Source organism: Argentina silus, assembly GCF_951799395.1.
Source record: "Argentina silus genome assembly, chromosome: X".
NCBI classification, from domain to species: domain Eukaryota; kingdom Metazoa; phylum Chordata; class Actinopteri; order Argentiniformes; family Argentinidae; genus Argentina; species Argentina silus.
The window spans coordinates 1,876,460-1,890,760 of NC_139653.1; the positions used below are offsets into that span (position 1 = coordinate 1,876,460).

At 43.2% G+C, this 14,301-nt stretch overlaps 1 protein-coding gene across 2 annotated transcripts in view; it reads right to left on the bottom strand.

Moving 5' to 3' along the window:
* The window catches only part of ttc27 (tetratricopeptide repeat domain 27), an 87,021-nt gene that overhangs the window by 35,106 nt on the left and 37,614 nt on the right, over window positions 1-14,301 (bottom strand). For both annotated transcript variants that reach the window (XM_083696098.1, XM_083696097.1), the window contains exons 10-11: window positions 6,163-6,276; window positions 312-407 (exon numbers count right to left, since the gene is read on the bottom strand). In XM_083696098.1, the coding sequence (XP_083552224.1) occupies window positions 312-407; window positions 6,163-6,276 (210 nt within the window). The remainder of the gene's footprint in view (window positions 1-311; window positions 408-6,162; window positions 6,277-14,301) is intronic.

Genomic DNA, 14,301 nt, shown 5'->3' on the forward strand with positions numbered 1-14,301 from the left:
TCCTCTGGGGACATGACGCTAGTGGACCTCGGGCAAGAGGTTGGAAGGACGCCTTCCCAACACCACACCGAACGACACACCCTTGGTAGAGTTTAACACTACCTAGATCAAGGTGTGGGAGATAAGAGTGGATGCACAGCGATGAGAAGATATGAGACAGCAGGCTATTGTTTATTCGTGGTCCTATTGGACAACAGTGCATTACGATGTGTGGCACTGATTGACCACTATGTCTTTCCATAGAGAAATGTTCATGTTCACAGCATCAGAAAACCAATCACCAGTGATGGGGTCAATGGAGGAGGCATTACCTGGATGGCCCATGTAGGAGGGGCCTGGCAGCAGTAGAAGATTTTCAGACGCTCCATGGCAGGACAGCTCTTCTCCTCGAAGTGGTCTGCTATCGACTGGAAGTGAAGAAAGAAGACCAACAATCATCAACTGGACAGTCATACTCAGTCAGAGGGTCCCAATGACAGCAACTGAAAGCTGACTGTTATTTAACAACACAACAATACAAACATGGCCTGGGGTGGCCCAGTGGTCTAGTACCATGGCCTTCAGTGTACCCACCTCAGTATGGGTTTGAGTCCGGCCCATGCACTGCTGACATACCCTCTTCTCCTTACTTTCTCTACTGTCTTTATCCAATAAACTGATTTAAAAAATACAAAAAGAGTGGAACTTCCATAAAAGGACAAAAAAGAAGTAAATAACACCAACAGCAGCAAAACCCCATCCCCAAAAAGAGAGGAATAGAGTGCTAGGAGGCAGAGCACTTCTGTCATTACATTTCACACTGTGGGGAGAGGACGTTACCTCAGGTGACACTTACACTAAAGATGTTGATAGATACCATGCAGTGGCCAAAACAGCTCATTGACACACCGCCAACTCTTAGATATCTAGTTTAGATCCCAGTGTTTTGTCTCAATCCAGTTTGTATTGACAGGTTTACGCAACAGGCGAGGAGTTGTTAGGCACTCAATGAGCACTGACGGAGGGCATCCAGGAAGACAAGGAATAAACAGTAAACACAACCCTCTCACAGCCACACTAAATGAGCCATAGCTGACTGCTAGCTAACTGTTTATTGTCTCATTCTTCCGTCTCCTCTGGCAAGACGAGTCATTTTATCAGAGCGCTGTCATGCAGAGCAACACCTCACACTCGCCTACTTGTAGCTATCCGAGAGGAGATATCTGTCTATGCCTACACTTGGTCTTGACTCACAGGGATACCGTTAACAATGATGAGATTGTGTCTTAATTTCAAAATGTGATAAAAACCAACACCATGGCTCATAAAGAGAGGACTTATCAACCAATCCCAGACGACGCCTGGGTCCTATGGTTGTTATCAGGAGGACATGGACAGTAATGAGATTTAGAGCCAGACTGCCCAGGATCGTGTTTAATTATACACAGGGGATGGAGTTTCAGCAGCCTGGATGTGATTGGGGCTCCCTTGTATAGGAAATTAAGAGGAAATTGGGCAAGAGTGTAACAGGATATTTTATGGGCTGGGATAGACAAAATCCAAAGAAGTGAGTCAGTGATTACATTTTCTTGTGGACAAAGACACAGGTAGGGCAAAAACATAGATACGAGCCAGACAGAGACCAACAGACATGACACAGACGTGTAAGCATCACCCATGTGGTATGTGTCAGTCCTCCTGTGTCAGTCCTCCTGTGATCCATTGGGGGCTTTGACATCTTAACCTCAACACGATTAAAGGGAAGAGCTCTTTTGACTCCTCTTCCTCTGTGCCTTCACCCACCATCCCTCCCAAAATGGGATATGTCAATCACCCAGCAATATCTGCTGGTATATTACAGACAGGGAAGAGTGCACACAGCTGAATATTTGAGGTAAGATGGGAGAGAAAATACTCCCTCCCACTTCCCCAAAACCTGGGCTAAAAATGTCTTGAATTGGTTGCCTAGTGTGTGAAAGCTACTCGTCTGAAATCACAACCAGCAGCAGGAAGATAATTCCACACATTTGCAGTTTGAAGGAAGGATGGGAAGAGGAGGAGGAGGGGCAACAAAGGTTCTTTGGGATGAGCATCAACCTCATCTGGAAATGAAAATTCCAGTTGGCTTGGTTCAATCAGTTTCACTTAATGGTGAGCGAGGTTTGTTCCAGAGCAGACTGCAGATGATTAATAACTAATTTTGTAGCTCCACAGCCAGTGGTCAGCATAAACAAGGGGCGGCATGTGGTGAGCTCTGGTAAACCATAGGCCATGTAGAGAGAGAGAGCCATAGACTACTGGGGAGTGGTTCAGAGAAGTAGAGAGGTGGTGAGGGTGAGGGTGGGATGGTAATTGGTGAATTAAACAAATCCAGACTTACTGAACTGAGTTATTACAGTATTTGCTCCTTGAACACAAACTTCAGCAAATGTCTGTTTGTTTTCATTGAGGGGCTGCATGTCAAACATCAATGTGGCACAAACATATGGTAATTCTGATTTAAGAATGATCTATGACAACCCACTATCTGACCAGCTGCAGACATATACTGCATAATATAGAAGGTGTATACAGAAAAATAAAGCGCATATTTAATACCCATATTTACTGAGAAATTAAAGAGGATTGCTGACCATATTTGGAAAGCCACAAATGTCTCATACATTTCCTAGTAAGTTCCAAAAATGTTGGCTGTTCTACTAAATAAGGACAATAGCTAGGAAAGTCAGCCAACTGTCATCATGGGCCATCATAAACCACAATGGGTGTTGGCTTGGGTGTTCATATCATTAATATATAATAGACACATTTCCATTACTGTACAGCCAGTGACCTTTTTTTTTTTTAAAGTTATTAGGGCTTTAGGACATGACTATAAATGACTGTATGGATGATTGTATAAGGATATAGACAATTATTCTATCCATAGGAAACTATTGATTTTAGTGTTACTTTAACAAGCTCAAAGCAAACATTTTCAGTTTATCATTCATTCCGTCGTATAAGACATAATGCTGGAGAGTTACTCTAATGTATGTAGACTGCATGTTGTATGAAAGAATAAATACATTTCAACCCCTTATGTGAAGATATGAAGTTAACAAATTGATAAAATAAAGTGGTAAAAAAGTGGATTTTTTAATTTTATTTTTTAAAGCTTTGTACATTTATCACTCGTCGTCCCAAATGGAGGGTTAGGGTTAGGGGCAGCTCTGTCGTTATGAAACCCATGTTGCTGTTTTTAATATAATAGCATTGTTCTAAATCACAAATAGAAAAAATCTGGAAGCATTTTCATGACTACCACACCTTTTTGATAGCCAACATCTCCAAGTCACGTCCTGAGGCGCAATTAACACCTTCTCAAACCAGCTACATGAAGCCTGATCCAGGCCAATTTAAGATAACCTCTGAATGAGTAGGTAATGGTCGACTGTATGGAATGCCTTGGAGAGATCTTTAAATAAGGCAGCACAATGTTTTTTTCTGATCTAGGCAATTTAACGCATCATCTGAGACAAGTGTAGCAGCTGAGACTGTGCAATGACCAGGTCTAAAAGCCAGATTGGTGCACATTTAGAATAGAATGAGAAGATAAAAAAAGTTATTAGCTGTTGACCAGGGACTCTAATACTTTGGAAAGGGAAGATATCTAGGATATTGGGTGGTAGTTAACTAGGTTTGAGGGGTCACCACCTTTATGGAGAGGGAGCATATAGACTGCCTTCCAAACCTTGGGGACAGCACCTGAGATAACAGTCAAATTAAAAATATGTGTCAATGACTCCATCAGGAGGGCTGCAATAGGCCTGGATCAAGGAGGTCAGCCCCAATGGATTTTTTTACATCAATTTTAAGCAGGGCATCTAGTACATCTGAAGTAGAAAATTGTTGAAATGAAAACAAAGATTGCTAGTACTTGACTGATCTCCTAATCAAGCCAACTGGGGGATGGGAGGTGGAAGCACATTCGACCGTCTGACCAGGGTCAGCCAAACCACCATTTCTCTCAAATAAAAAGACTGCAGAGATAAAATGCTGATTAAAAAATGCTACTTATCTAAAAAATTTCTGTAATGAGGCCAAAGTCTGACAAAACGTCCGTAGGTGTGTTTTACAGTATTGTACATTTACACCAATTATGTCTGTGAATAAATGTTATATTCAATATTTAAGTTCTTTCAAAGATAAAAATGTGGTATTCTAATGATTCTTAAATCAACCAGTGATTTTTTGTTGCTTGGTATTGATCTAATTCATTGATTACACTGTTGCACTATTACTGTCAACAAATGGACATCTCCGGACCTCACTCTGTGTACTTTGTTAGTAGTGTTAATTCAGCTAGTGTAATCCTTATTTAGCTTTTTGTGTCCCACAGAAGCAACTTTGAAGAAGCCCACCAAACATGTAAAATCAAAATCAAAAGTTGCTGCAAGAAAGCAACGAAAACTCTGTCAACAGTGCTCGGTGCTTATAATCGGGTGTATTAAGTTACGCAATCCGAGCAGCCATTAGGGTAACTGATATATTCCGTCCAATGAGGAGGCTTGGAGATAGCACAGGAAAAGGCGATAAACAAAAGCCAGACAGGGTCCCTTAGGGCCCGGCTCGCAGATTCCTCTGAGCAATTGCTGGAGTCGCAGCACTGTCATCATGCCTGCTCCAACATGAAACAACGGCACATTTTTTCTCCCCTTCAGCAGCCAAGAAGATTAGAAGTCTAAACACATTGCCGTGAGGGAGAAAGAATTTGAAACAAAGCAGAGGGAAAACTTTTTTTCTTTCCTCTGTCATCGGAGCGTGTGAGCGCCGCCTGTCAATCCTGCTCTGATGCAGTTGGTTCTCTTTTGGGGGGCTCTGCCATTCAAAGGGAAACAGTGATTGAGCATGTGGGTCTCATAGGGGATTGGAGCAAGGTGACGAGGAATCAGTGAGTGCTTGATGTCTTCCTCACGCTGTGATGGACGAGTGGCTCCCCGTGTCTTCCCATGAGCTTCCTCCTCCTCCTGCGTAGCTCCCTCCCAGAACCCCCCAGCCTGTCACGGCTCCCCCCTGGAGGGTGCCCCCCCCCCCCCGCCCGCCGCGCCATCTGTCAAATCAGGTTTCCGATAGGTCTGCAGAGCGCTGTGTACAGAGTAGGGGAAGCAAGGGCGATTGAAACCAGACTTTCTCTTTTACTTTATGTCAGAAAAGTGTAGAGCAGCTTGATGGTGTCTGGCTGCTTCAAGAGTCTGCTCTTCTATACCCAGACGCCCATCATATCCCAGGACCAAACTCCCTGCTTTTTGATTATGACCTCATCTGTCTCGGGTTGATAGCCCGTTGAACACCTGGAGCCGTGGCTGCAGACAGTGAGCAGTGTATGTGCATGAACACCACTCTCACACAGGTATGATCTGAGAGATTTAAACTCTCTTCAGGGTTGCTTCACAATGCACTAGAATGACATCATTATGTGTGTGTGTGTGTGTGTCTGTGCTTTAGTTGGAGAAAAGTGGGAAGCAGGAATAGGTCGTAGCACGTCTCAACAACTGACCGAACAACCCCCCCCCCCCCCACACCTCTCTATCTCCCTAGACAGCCCACCACAACAGGAGGAAGCTCTCTGGGTTTCCTCTGTTATCACAGACAGCAGAGAGGGGCTGTACATTCCCAGGTTGCCAGTGTCACACTAAATCACTCCATCCAGGCATCCAGGGGGCTTTAACAACCTGTGACTTCCCTTTTCGCTCCACGCTGGCTAGGGAGGGAGGGAGGAGGGGAGGGGGGGGGTTGGAGGTTGGTTTCACAGACAGACAGACAACCCATGACAAATATCCTGCCGGAGACAGGAACCCGGCACAGAGAGTGTGTCTGTCCTCCCCAGGGTTATTCACAAGTCCCCTCCGCTTTAACAGACAGTTCCCAGTGGGAATACTGATTTAAAGAGTCTGGCTGCCTGTATGGATCAGAGAGATAACTGATGTATATTTTTCATGCTATAGTGCAGTGTTATGATAATGAAGTGACGTGTGAGACGTGTGTAAATCCAGGCAAATCAACTTCACTCACACATGATGAATTGCTTGCTTTTGAGCTTAAACCCCTGAAATTATACATTGTTGTGGGCTGGTGCCTTCATCAGGTAATGTACATTTATTTGCCTTCTAAAAATATTTTCCCCTTCTCCCCTTCTCTCACCTGCATCTGTGTCATGGCCCTCTCCACCCTCCGAGAGCTTCCCCTCTCCAGCCTGGTCCTCAGACAGAGAGCGGCCACCTCCACCGCCCAGAACTTGGGCTGAGACAGTATGCACTGTAGGGGGGACAGTGAGAAAGAGCCACATTATACACACTTTCACAACCACATTATACACACTTTCACAACCTCACCCTTGGGTCATTTACAGGTGCATTGGACTGGCCTCTGAGAGACAATCTCTTACAAGACACACAAACGTTGATAAAACAGGAACATATTCATTTCTTTGACATCCTCAACCTTGTTAATGATTTTACTCCGAAATGGCAACATTCCCATCAGTGAAAAGTGACGTTGTAATCAGGTTCTCCCAGAGGGGAGCAGGACACAGGAAACACAGTAGGTAAGCTTGTTGAAGGCCTCTCACTCTAACCAGAGGGGGGACGGGCCTGTAGACTGTCCTTGGGCTCTGAGAGGGGAGTCGGGATCTGTTCTGTGTGTGCAAGGATGGAGGAGGCGGGTCCCACTTCCTTTCCACCACAGGAAATACATTAGTCACTGTGAAGCAGTGACCCCTCCCATCTTGTGTGCAGGGCTGAGGTCATGTTTACTGAAGTTACAGAATGGGGGGGGGGGGGGGGCGTTTCCACACTTGACCTTTCACAATATCATTGCTACCTTGCTATATAAAGAATTTGATCGGGTCAGGACAAAACGAGGATATCCGTATTGTTCAAAATCTGAAAAGCTAGACCAAAAAACTGTTTAGGGCCAAGCTCTGTGCTGCACAGTTCTGGGCACACACATTGTTTTACTGTACACGGCAAACATCATTAAAAGCCAGAGCAAAGACTCCTGCCAGAATTCATTTAATTCGGAACCTTATCAATTGGGGAATGCTGCACATAGCATTCTTGGATCCAGACTGCTCTGGTGAAGGAAACTGTGGATATGAAGGAATGTGTCACGGGCACTGGCCAGCGGCTGGCTCGGCAGGAGTTTGTGCTGCGTACATTCACAGAGCAGGTCCCCGTGCTGTCTGCTCAGCCAATGGCTCCCTTCACACCCAGGAGAGGCCAGACGGCCAGGGAGGGAGAGAGGCTGACACAGTCTAGCTGTGTTGGTGTGTTAATGTTAGGGGAGGCTGGTAGAGGTAGAAATCAGGAGGACAGTCTCATTGTAATGCATGGAATGATTTCTACCTCCACCAGCCTCCCCTGGTTAACATGCACCTAAGAACACAAGGTGCTCCTCAGTGGTTAATTTGTGTGTGCATTAGGTCCTAAGAGAAAGGCCCATTATTATGGAGGGCCGCTGTTGACTACATTACTTTATTCTAACTCAATCTTTAGATAACCATCATGGATTTGGTTTAGGAGACCACGTGTGGATTATTGATTGGTAGTAACAATTTATCATCTGAGGGAGCAAATAGACAATAAATAAATTCAATACACACTAGAGGCTGTAAATATTGAGGAATTCCCTGTCATTGACATCTGTTTCCTTGGGTCACAGCCTCCACCCTCCTTCCCCATCCTGGACTGACCTTAGAATTAAGACAAAAGGCTTAGGGAGGACGCCAAATAGTCAGAGAGAGTCAACGAGACAGGAAAATAGAAAAATGCCTGTGTCTGAGAGAGAGGGAGAGAGAGAGAGCATTCAGTTCACTACAAGTCATACCAATGGTCAAATTGAGAATTATTAGGGCAATGGTTTGTCAAATGAACAACGGCATGCTTCACTACTACTGATAATCCAGGGAGAGACTTTCACACAGAATCATTGTGTGACATTGGCTCAACATATCTCACCGCAAAGGCAATGGGATATTTTGTCTCTTTGACGAGCTCACTTCCTCTGAGCCGAGTCAACACGTGTTCTCCCCTGGCTACCCAGGGCTGGCTGCGTCCGGCCTCTGGGCCTTGTCTGAACATGAGCCCTGATCCGAATCAGCCAAATTAGTAGCAAACTAATGCCTGTCTGGGATAGCAGGACATCTACACCTTCTACTCGACAGCTGTCATGGAACCAGATCCCAGAGGTGGAGACGTACTGTATGAAATACAGGAGGTAAAGAAATCTAATAGTCCTATTATCAGTGAAGGTGGTGGAGTGGAGACAGTGGGACAGCAGCAGCACATGCCTTGAGGAGGATGGAGCTAGAACAGGACCCCTCCTGGGAAGCCCCACCCCCTCTCTTTTTTCTTTTCTGTGCCAAGTTGTGAGATGATTATCACAAAGCAACTTCCTCCCGTGGGGCCAGAGAAAAAATAACAATTTAAGATGGCCCTCCTCCCACACTCACCCCTTTCCTATGCCTCTCCCCTTCCTCTTAGCCTTCCTCCATCATACTCACGTTGCTATGGCAACTCCTCCCCAGAAGCCCTCAGTGAGAAGCGACGGGGGGGACTGAATGTGGAGCAGCATTTAGCAGAACACAGCAGATCCTATCCTGGACCAGCCATGACTTCACTACAGACGCCTTTTATTGAGTTAGGCGCTGTTATGAATGAGGCTGCCACATCTGTGCAGATAGAAGAGTAAAAAAATCTGTCTGGGAATTTTTGTTTAACTAACTCTTATCAATGACACAGAGGAAATCCTACTTCCAGCCCCTTATGGTAACTCCCACACATTTGCTGACATTGGGAAGACACTTTGACACTGACTCTGTGTGTGTGTGTGTGTGTGTGTGTGTGTGTGTGTGTGTGTGTGTGTGTGTGTGTGTGTGTGTGTCTGGTTCTTAGGACCACTGTTGTGTATGGCAAACCTAGCCTAAAAAGGAAGAGCCACAATTGCAGAATAATGTGGGACAGGATCATAAGAACAAAGGTGAAAAAGTTCTATCCAGTAAAAAACTTGTTCTCTTGTAGACTGACCAACAATAAACAAGGTAGAAACTAGTTTAGACTGATTTGGTGGCGGCAGCCATGTGATTTAAATGTGATTAAATGTGTTTAAATGTGGCTGACATGGGGCTCTTAGTGGCGTAGCACACTAAGGCGCATACCATATCATCGCAAGGTCCCTGGTTCGATTCCGGCCATCGACATATCTTGCATGTCATCCCTCCTCTCTCTCGCCCATCCTTCCTGTCAATCTCTACTGTCTCTATCCCAATAAAAGCAGAAATGCCCAAAAAAATATATTAAAAAAATAAAAATAAAATGTGGCTGACACAAAGACAGTGATCGTCTGATCTTCCATTGTGGTGATCAATGCCCCCCCCCTCTCTCTGGGATACCTACTGCATTTACTGTTGAATGAGCATAGGCAGGCCTCTCCCACCTATGTTATATTATTTGGAGGATATTTAAGGAAGATACAGAACCTTCATTCTTCAAGTTTTGGCTCAGGCCTGTGATGAGCTCCATTCTCCTGTGTGTCTTTGACACACACAGCGTTAGACTTATAGTTAAACTTCAATTCATTTACTACAGTTTGTTTATTTTACATGTTTCTTTTCACCTATTAAATTGGTTAATTTGTTGATACTCTATTCTCATTCTTTCTATGTGCATTAATGTGATGTTGTGCGCTAGATAAAGGTTCTGTTAAAACACGACAATCGTTATCACAGGTCATTAATGTCTAATGGTCACATGCATCGTTGACAACGCGTAAAATTGAGTCAGTCGCTTCAGGTATTGGACCATGTGTAAACTCCTCACAATTTCTTCTAACTTGAGAGCATGGTAATAGCATATTGGGTACTCTTAATGGAATCTAGGATTTTATGATTGAGTGTCTGTCACACAGGAGGAAATCATTATCAATCATAACATATCTTTTGGAGTCAGATATATAACTTAATGTTAACTTGTGTTAGTTGGTCATGTGATCACTTGTGTGTAGAGTCTGCTTTATCATGTCCATAACCGTCTGAAGTTGTACTAGGGAATATCTTTATGTCTGTCTTTATTCTTAACCTGTCCAGTCATTTCTCTATCCTTCAGTGTTTTATCAATTCTTCACTAGAATAGTGTAGCCTCATCTTAATAACAGCCCTCACAGAGATATCACGTTTAAAGAGATTTATAGCTGCAATATTACAATCCCTGGCAGGCCAAAAACAAACACAATAATCATTGATTTTATTGACTCAGGAAGCTGACACTGTTGGTTTGAGTGCGATATGATCAAAGAGCTGTAAATGTCCCTCTTGGACATACACTTATTACAGTAAATTTTTTCCAAGCATCTTTCTTAATTTCCAGCCAGGATCAGAAAAACAAGGTGAGCTGTGTCTACAGTACAGGGAGAGGATACCTCCTTGTCAAAGATAAGGCTTTAGTACTAATATTAAGACCTGAGATCCTCCATCAGTATAGGGAGAACCTGCATTGACAGTGAGATTGAGATCTAGTGCTAGCCTAGTGGAATGTGGCCGTAATGAGGCCTTCTTCTCCCTCCATTCTCCTTCCCATCTCTGCGTGATCTTATCTCCATCATCGCAGTGCTCTAAGCTCCTCCGTCAGCGGTGTGGTAATAAAGCGGTAATACAGAGGGGGAAGAGAAAGGTCAGAGATCAGCAACACCGGCTCACCAGCATCATTACACCTCAAGGTCTTTATCGCACCACCAAACGTGACAAACTCCTTTTGGTGGTAAACCTCAGTGAGGGTATTAGTACTGTAAATGATATGGCTGACATGTTGGTAGATTACTAGACATATCTGATTTGCATTTAGACTTGCTAAGCAACTCATTAAAAAACACATTAAGAGGACGTAGAGCAATAAGTATAAAGGAATATGCGAAAGAGAGTCGTGACCTATGAGGATGCTGATGAGGTAAACAAACGCTAATCACGTGATGCAGGAAGTGTTTGTGAATGCTAAACGAGTCGCTCAACAGTAAATCATCATAATCATCATGTTGCAGCATCGCTAGCAGGTAGTAACAACATTAATCATTGAGCAATTAAAATCAGATGATAAGGATACTGAACATTTTTCATGAAACCAATCATGCAAACAAGTGATGGGCTTTGAAAGCAATTCACTTAAAAAACAAGGGATGTGAAATGCATGTCAACATTGCCCTGAAATAGCCTTGAAAAATACATCAATCATGAACTTCCCAGAAGAGAATCTGTAGTGTGTGTGTGTGTGTGTGTGTGGGATGCACCGATTAATCGGTCAGCAATCGGTATCAGTAGATTGCCTTAAAATGTCAGATTATTCAGACTGATTATTGATTCTAACCTGCCATGTTAATTTGATAAAAAAATCTTTTGTTCATTGGATCTAGGAATTGACCTGCCAGAGCACATCCATTTACCTTCACAACAACTCAACTTCATGAACCTGACCTGTGAGAATATCCACATATCAAAGACAAAGTTAAGTTCTTGGCTAATGGGCAGGGAATATCAAATGTTAAGTTCCCCAACTGTACTTTTGTTGGCCTCGAACGCACTTATGAAATAACAGTCCATGCTGCTGCCAACTCGTTTGACACTCAAAAGTCTAGAGAAAGCCTAGACGTGAACATGGGGAAGTTTCTCAATCCTGTCCTTGACACTGTGTCCAGCTGTCTCCAACATAACCAAAATACTTTCACATTACTGTAATGATCATAATAATGATGGATTATGTGAAATATGTCCTCCTCCACAACCAATGTGTAACACCACATCACATGGTTGGTGCATTGCAGACAATTTGCGCCAGAACACTCCTCACATCACTCACCTCACAACTAGTTATAAACAAGTATAAGGCCTTAAACTAAAGATATCCAGTAAGGCGTCTGTGCATTGAGAGTGGAGACTTTCCACTCTCTGCTGAAGCTTTCTGTTTTCAGTTGAGTTTGATCAACAGGGTAAAGTGTGCACAACCCTGAATTAATAATAATCAGACATGAGCTCATAGCCATCACGATTTTATCAGCATATTTCACTGCCAGCGTAGTCAAAGCAGCAACCCACGCATTCCGCAAAGCGTACAATGCACTCTCCTGCTCTCATGTCTAACATTACTCCATCTTTAATAATCCTTTTTATAAATGCCAAATATAATAAATCTGTGATATATCATCAGTGACTTCATAAAAAATTGGGGAAGTTCCTTTGTTGTTGCCCTGCACTTTTCAAACCAGGAGAGATCCTTTAATCTCTAGAGCCCACAGAGCAGATTTCTGATGCAACCTCTTGTAAAAATGACTTGATCATTTCAGAGGGGCTAGGTGATCTAAAGGTTCTGCAAACTATATTAACATTCTGCATATCATAGAGGCAGTTCTGAGAGACAAAATGGAGAGAAGGGGAAATGTGTGCTTTATAACAGATCACTATTTAAAATCACTACTAGTTATATGATTATACCCTTCAACCAGTGAGGATGGACATAAGATGACGTAGGGCTGAGTGATATTGCCTAAATATCATATCACGGTATTTTTAAAAAATGTTGACGGTATGACAGTATTTTTTGTTTCTTAATAATTGAAGTTCTAAATATGTTGTACGAGTATGCATAACTTGACTCAATGCATAGCTCGCTTCAAAATATTACCAGCAAAAATATAGAGAGTACCCTAAGTCTTTGGCAAAGAACTTGTGCCTCTTAAGCTGTCATTGTGAATCTTCAGACAGTCGCACATTTGATAAGCTTATGCACAATGCACTGTGCAGTCTGTTAACCATTCACAGTAGAGGATCAATGGCATGGGAAGGGAAATTATCTTTTCCTGTCCTGGATACTATTTTCCTTTCCGGTGTCAAACCCTAAAATCAGACTCATCTCCATGGAAATGTGTCGCTTCATGTTATTATAGCATGTCAATCTCATATCAATTCTACGCTATTTCGTCTCCACTGTCAGATGTATGAAAAGCATGACTCATGTTAAAGATGAGATTTAACATTTCAATGGTGTCACAGTGGGTCTTATATTCATGTTCATAAGTTATGAATTAAACTATTGCAGCACACCATCTGCTATGCTATGACGAGAGGAGCAACGTTTTTGATGGTATAGTCAAATTCCATATCACAACATGGATCATACCTGTATAACAAAAAAGAAAAAATGGTATACCACCCAGCCGCGCTACAACAGTAACCTACATATCTCTCCAATCCCTAGGAATCCACACAATCACTGTCATCTGATTTGCCTAGAGACATTTTGTTTGTATTCGCTGGTTTCTCTTAAATGTGGGCCGGGTGATAAAAAAAAAAAAAAAGTAACCAGAAGTGAGAGCAGCATAACGGTGTTTCATTTCTGGAGGGGGGGGGATACTCACTCACTCTTTCTCTTTCTCTCTCTTTCTCTCTCTCTTTAATTCAAAGAGACAAGACTGCCTTCACACTCCCAGCACCTCTCATGACCTGGCTCTGGCTCAGTCCGAGGGGGGCACACTTTTGTTTTGCCTCGGCGATGAGGGGGAGAAATAATTTGTTTTGAGGTACTGTGTATGTTGATCGAAATCAAGGCGACATACAAGAGGAGGGGACATTTAACCTCCTGGGATGGGTCGTATGGTGTGCACTGAGCCATGTGACAAGGCAAGTGACAAGTCACAAAAGTGACAAGGCAAGCCCTGTCAAAGGGGAGCAGCACACAGAGCAAACCACTGTGTGCCTCTGTTTATCTGACTACACAGAGAACATAGCAGCTTGAACGTACTGTATCTAATACATGGAATCATATAAATCTACCCTTGATGAAAAGACTACCAGAGTGCGGAGAAACTAAATGTGCAAATGTACTTGGTTCATAGAGACAACTTAAACTGCTAATAAACTTTGAAAACCACTTAAAAACTATATTTAAATACATTTTAAAAATATACATGAAAAAGCCAGCTCTGGTTAAGACATCAGGCTGGAGTGGACGGTGGAGATTTACAGCGGAACAGCCACATAAACTCCAGGGCAATAAATTAACCTCTGTGGCGGTTCTTGCGTTTCTCTCTGACCGACCTGGGCTTTCCAAATAGATTTCCGAGATTTTTCCCCACTGAGTGAAGCCTAAGCCGGCTCTTCGAATTGGAGACAAACCATCGGCTCATTCCTGGAACGTGAGCCAGTGAGACAATAGTGGTCCGTGAAAAACATCAGAAGTATCACAATGGCAATCAGATGAGTGTGGCTGCAGGTAAATGTTGGCTATGTTATTAAAGTTAATA